The 6,405-nt window shown below is 36.6% G+C and overlaps 1 protein-coding gene across 1 annotated transcript; it reads left to right on the top strand.

Moving 5' to 3' along the window:
* The first annotated feature begins 220 nt into the window (after positions 1-220).
* Positions 221-4,607, top strand: LOC125833506 (YTH domain-containing protein ECT4-like). The gene is made up of 9 exons (XM_049512668.1): positions 221-430; positions 1,085-1,161; positions 1,249-1,387; positions 1,564-1,634; positions 1,821-2,405; positions 2,543-3,136; positions 3,267-3,479; positions 3,615-3,761; positions 3,915-4,607. The coding sequence occupies exons 1-9, from the start codon at positions 403-405 to the stop codon at positions 4,173-4,175; spliced, it is 2,115 nt and encodes a 704-aa protein (XP_049368625.1). The 5' UTR covers positions 221-402; the 3' UTR covers positions 4,176-4,607.
* Positions 4,608-6,405: the final 1,798 nt, after the last annotated feature.

Genomic DNA, 6,405 nt, shown 5'->3' with positions numbered 1-6,405 from the left:
TATACACCTAAAAGAATCACAAAATAGACATTTTTGTCCTATTTATTTTTAAAAAAAGCCACTCTAAGCATTCAAACTATTGACCACTAATATAATGCCACATCAGCTCAAATGAGATGGCAGTAGTCAGATCTGCAAATATACGAAAATTAAAGGGCCTTTAAGAGCAAATACGTGGTGCTATTTGAATCACAATCCCTTTAGTGAACAAAATCTTCTCTCTCTCTCTCTCAAAACCCAAACCTAAACCCTCTTTTTATTTCTTTTTTCTCTCTCTCTCTACTTGTGTGGCGGCTGAAACTCTCTCGAACCCATCTCCTCTTCTAGGGTTTCTATCTCCTTCCTTAAACCCTCTTCATCTTCAGGGTTTTACAGCTTCTCCTGTTGAAGATCTAGCTCGGAATGGCTGCTGGTGCTCCTCCTGCTGATCGTATCCTTACCATATCTACTTTTATATGGGTATTCATTGCTTTTCTTTGTTTTTTCCTGTTAAAATCTAATCAACCCAAGTTTTCTTTTTATATATGAGGAGATTCATATACAGTAGATATATGTATGTCCGTGTTGATGTGGTAGGTTTTTATTTTTATCTGATTCTATTCGGCTTCGGTAGATCTGAGGTTGTCAAATCTGTTGCTGTTGGCTGCTTGATTTGTGTTTCTCTTTCTTTTTTTAATCATGTAGAGCGATGTTTGTGTTTTTCTTATACAGAACCTTGTTTTTTTTGGGCTTTTCTATATGGGATTCAATTGTTTTGTTTCTTCGTTTGTTGGTATATTCAACTTATACTTGTTGGCGGGTTAGCTCTTTGGTGATATACGACTCTTTTTTACGGATTTATTTTGGTTCAAAAAGTTATGTGCTAATTTGTTTAATTATTTGAAATGGCGGAATTGAAGTGTTATAAGCTAATTTGTGTGAATTTATTATTTATTAAGTAGTACATAATTTGAAAAGTCATGCTTTGTTCAGTCCAAATTTGATTGGTATTATTGGATTTTGTTTCTCTTGGTTTAGTTGTTAGTCACTTCTTTTGGGAAATTGTGGAGAATGTTTTTGTTTTTCTTTTACTGTTACGCCGTAGAAGCTGCAGATTTGCTGCAGAATTTGTCATTGGATTCTCGGAGTAAGACCCTTGAAATTGCAGACGCAAAAAAGAAAGTAAGTTTTCTTTAATCATCTATCTAAATGATTGATTTCATTCAATTGGTCTACAGTTCCTAATTGGAAATTTTGATTCTTTTTCAGCCTTCTGGGAACCCTACACATGGGGCAAACGGTCAGGTTCAGTCGACAGATCGGTCTGTGACACCTGTGTTGCCGGAATTCATGGATCCAAATTTGTGCTATGTTCCTAACAGTTATACCTCAACAGCATACTATTATGGTATGCTAATTTCAGCTTCACTTCGTGTCAGTGTTAGAACAACATATTAAGTACTTTTGCTATGATTTATAAAATAAAGTACTTCTATTTAGATAAATAATGTCTTATTTATTTATTTATTATTTTTAGCATATGATAGTGTGCTTTTTACTAACATATTTTCGTATCTGCTGTAGGATATGATGCTTCTGCTAATGAGTGGGAGGACTATGCACGATATGCGAATCCGGAAGGAGTTGAGATGCCTGTAAATTATTCTGCTTGAACTCTTGCTACAATATTTGATGTGTTAAATCTTTTTTCCTGTATTGCCATTTTGGTGTAATGAGATACTTTGTTGCTGTCCTGACTTGCTTCTTTCTAGATCAATCAGATATTATTTTTTTCTTTTTTTTTTGTGCATGTTTGTGGTTTTGATTTAATTGAAATGCAGGGAGTTTATGGAGACAACAGCTCACTTATCTATCATCATGCCTATGGATATGCACCCTATAGTCCATATTCACCTGCTACTTCGCCTGTCCCTACTGTGGGGCATGATGGACAACTTTATGGATCGCAACAATATCACTATCCGTATTTCCAGCCACTCCCCCTGACCAGTACTTCAAACACTACTTCAGCTGCCCTGCCAAAAGGTGAGATTGCCACCTCTGCAGCAGCTGCTGACCAAGCATCATTATCTGTGGATTCTGCTAAAGGTAACTCTAATGTCGTTGCAAATGGTGGTGTAAAGGGAAATACTGGGCATATGCCTGTGAGGCCTGCATTCCAGAATTCATCCTTAAATGCTAATGGTTCTTATGGACCTGGCACATTGCCTGGAGGAGCTGCTTCAGGTTATCAGGACCCTAGACTGGGTTTTGATGGTGTGCATTCTCCCATTCCATGGATTGATGGGTCAATGTTCACTGATGGGCAAGCTAGGCCAGTGGCGAACAATTCTTTTACGCCATCATTTTCTAATGGCTACGCTGCTCCATCAACAAAGAATCAGAATGTTCATCCACATGTAATGGTATGTTATTCGAGAGTATTGATCTGTTCTTTTTCTTCCTACATTTACAGTCTCCTTTAGATACTTGTAGTAGTTACTCCAGTATACGTGTTTAAGGCAATTACTTGTTGATACTGATTCTACTGTTTTATTGTCAGGGCATGCACCACCCAAGGCCTTCATCTGGCGTGAACACAACTAATGGGTATATGAATAGGATGTATCCCAACAAATATTATGGGCAGTTTGGGAACACATTCAATTCTGGCATGGGGTTTGGGCCTAACCGGTATGATACTCGCGCTACAGGTCGTGGGTGGATGACAGTTGATAACAGGTCTAAACCCAGGGGTAGAGGAAATAGTTTCTATGGCTATGGCAATGAAAACATGGATGGTTTAAATGAGCTCAACAGGGGACCGAGAGGTAAAGGATCCAAGAATCAGAAGAGTTTTACACCAGTTGCTCTGGCAGTCAAGGGGCAGAACATCCCCCTTGCTGTAACCAAAGATGCTGAGGAAGTTAAATCAAGCCTGATTCCTGACAGAGAACAATACAACCATCCAGATTTTTCAGTGACATATGCTGATGCCAAGTTCTTTATCATTAAGTCTTACAGTGAAGATGATGTGCACAAAAGCATCAAATATAATGTGTGGGCTAGCACACCAAATGGCAACAAGAAGCTTGATGCTGCTTACCAAGAGGCTCAACAAAATTCTGGAGGCTGCCCAGTTTTTCTTTTCTTCTCAGTGAGCTTTCTTCGATACATTGCTCTAGCCTTTTTTGTTAATTCTGGTCATACATGAAAATACATATGATCATTTTTTTTTTTTTAATTCACATCCTCATGATTGCTCATTTTTTGGTCATTTTATCCAGGTAAATACAAGTGGACAGTTTGTTGGTGTTGCAGAGATGGTAGGGCCAGTTGATTTCAACAAGAATGTGGAGTATTGGCAGCAAGACAAGTGGGTCGGCTGTTTTCCTGTCAAGTGGCACATTGTGAAGGATGTACCAAATAGCTTGTTGAAACACATCACACTGGAAAACAACGAGAACAAGCCTGTTACGAACAGCAGAGATACTCAGGAGGTATGTGACTGGTTTTAATATTGTGAAAGAAGGGTAGTGTTTTTTGGGCGTGGTGTATAGTCTGTCCTTGTTAATTTGACTGTTGTATAAATGTCAATAGCAAGTCTTTACCAGCTGTTTCTCTGTTTGGTACAGGTTAAAGTGGAGCAGGGTCTGCAAGTGCTCAAGATATTTAAGGATCATATTAGCAAACAGTGCATCCTTGATGATTTTGAGTTCTATGAGGATCGTCAGAAGAGAATTCAGGATAAGAAGGCCAAGCAACAGCTATTCCAGAAGCAGGTAGCTTCTATGTGCTTGGATTGTTTGCTATCAGATGAATTTGAAAAAGAACATGATGGGGTGCTTTCATTTGGGCATTTGACAGTACTTAATGTCTTCATAACTTGATCTCTTTTTGGTAGTAAAATATGGGTTTTTTTTTGGTTGTGTCAGTCTCAGGTATGGGAAGGTAAAGCTACTGAAGAAAAGAACAGAGATAATTCAAAGGTTGACCTCAAGTCACAGAAACCTTCAGAAGTTTCTGCTTGTTTGAACAAAGAAAATTTACCGGCTGCTGCCCAGACTACCACTGTGGAAGTCAAGCTTACCGAAACTGTACCAGTTACAAAATCAGGAGATGATGTGAAGGATGCTAAACCAGTCACTGTATCAGAAAAGAAACCTGTAGCAAATGGGGCTTCTAATGGGTGCTAACTTCAGCTAATGAAAGGGTGGTCTGTGGTTAAGAGGTCCTAGATTGGAGCTTTATGACTACATGATATGCACATGAGTGGTGCTTGGTTAGATCTCATAACCATGGCTTCCCTTGTTATATCCGAGCAGCATTTGGAGTTGGTTGTTGCTGGAAATAAGTTCTCAGAGAAAATTCAATATTTGGCAGGAAGTCTAGAGTCATCTGTTTCTAGAAGAGTTGGGAAAGTATGGAAGCCCCATTTTCCCTCGTGGGACAGTTTCTTGGTGTTTTAGCTTTGATTAGTTTCAGACCTTGGTTTGGGTTTATGAATTTTTTTTGTTTCTTTCGTCTTGTGGCTTATTTTAGGCAATTACCTTTTTCCTTGTCAAGTTACATGGGTTTTAGATGAGGGTTTTTGTTATATTAGTCTATCTTATCAATCTGTTGTGGCAGTTTAGCATTGCTTCCCCCCCTTAAAACTAATGGATAGAGCTAGAAACGAGGTCGGAGTATATTAAACTTTCAGGAAGCTGTTAATGCTCGTTGGTTCTTTTTCTCTTAATTCATTTTTACTGCAACATCAATCGTGTTAATTGTGTTTCGTGATTGTCCTGTTATTAACTAGGATGTATGTGAAAAGTTGTCATCCTAGAAGAAAATTATAGTTTCTGTGGCAAGTTATAAAAATTTACTTGTTTTCTTCCCAAGAAAATGACATAAATGGTCCCTAAACTATCACAGTAGGTCTAAAATTGTTCTTTAGCTATCCATCCTTTTATCAAGTTTGATCTATATCACTTTTTATATTAACAAACACCGTTAACATACATGATTGAATTCTGTCTCCTTTCTATTTTCCACCTCTTTTTCTCCATTATCTCATTGTTTCCTCACTTTCTTTTTTCTAATTTTTCTCCATTGACTTTCTTTTTTGTCATTTTCTTTGTCTATTATTTCACTATTTCCTCACTTTTTTTTTCCAGTTCTTTTCTTCATTGTCTGTAATTATGTCGTTGATCGTTATTTCATGCGAGTTAAAGCATAATGCAAAGTAATGAACACAATTGAGAAAATATTATTCTATTTTTATGTTAATAATTGGTCATTACATCAATGAAACTGCATAAAATTGCAGAAAAGTTCAAAAATCAGCAACTAAATTGAACTATAGTGCTCTGTTTTCAATAGTTTTGTGCAGAAAATAGCTTAAGCTACAAAAAAAAAGTAGCAGTTATCAAACTTCGATCAAATTGCAGCACCAAAACACCCAATCTGAAAACTGCAAAATCAACACCAAACTATACATAACACAGCACTAGACAGCAACATCAAACCACCAAAAAAATAGCACCAAACTGCACAAAACACATCTCCAAAAACGTCACCAAGCTGCACAAAACACAGCTCCAAAAACGTCACCAAACTGCACAAAAACAGCTCCAAAAACGTCACCAAACTGCGCAAAAAACAGCACCAAACTGTTGCACAGACAGCAGCACCCAACCACCAAAAATCAGCACCAAACTACACAAAAACTAGCATAGAAACCGCGTCAAACTGGCCAAAATCTAGATTCTAGGATTTTCTTACCTGTAGCGACAATGAAGAAAATAGGAGGGAAAAAGAAAATCAAGAGAGAAAGTACTGAAAGACGGTGTTTGTTAACGTGGATATAAAAAGTGAATAGAAACCAAACTTGACAAAAGGGTGGATAGTTAAAGGACTATATCCGTCAAATATAAAGTTAAAGGACTATTTTAGATCTATTGTGATAGTTTAGGAACCATTTATGCCATTTTCTCTTTTCTTCCCTAAGTGTTTTTGAGAAATATTTTGTCAAGTGGATAGTTCGTGTTTGGTTAATTTGTTTTTGTTGCTTATATTAGAGGTTAGCCAAGTTTCTGAAAACTGAATAATTAATTATTTTTCTTTATTTTTGTTTTGGTTGCTGATATTAGATGTTAGCCAAGTTTCTGGAAACTGAATAGTGGTTGCAGGATAAAGTACTTTTTTTCATTCTCTAAATAACAACAAATACTGCTATCTATAATTTAAAAGTTTTTTATATATTTCGTCCTACCATACTCTAAGCGAGATATTTTTTTTTAGTATGAAATTGAATTACAAAATTATTCATTAAAAGTTTGAAGACTGTTTTAGGTGTTTTCATTGAAAAAAAGTAACTTCATGCCAATTAATATTTAGTTATATTTCTTCTGTCTCAAACAATTTTTCCTAGAAAGTGTTTTT

The sequence above is a fragment of the Solanum verrucosum genome, unplaced genomic scaffold, assembly GCF_900185275.1.
Source record: "Solanum verrucosum unplaced genomic scaffold, falcon-dt-bn FXZP01000105.1, whole genome shotgun sequence".
Taxonomy (NCBI): Eukaryota; Viridiplantae; Streptophyta; class Magnoliopsida; order Solanales; family Solanaceae; genus Solanum; species Solanum verrucosum.
The sequence above is the reverse complement of the archived record's forward strand: the minus strand, read 5'-3'. Positions and strand labels throughout refer to the sequence as shown.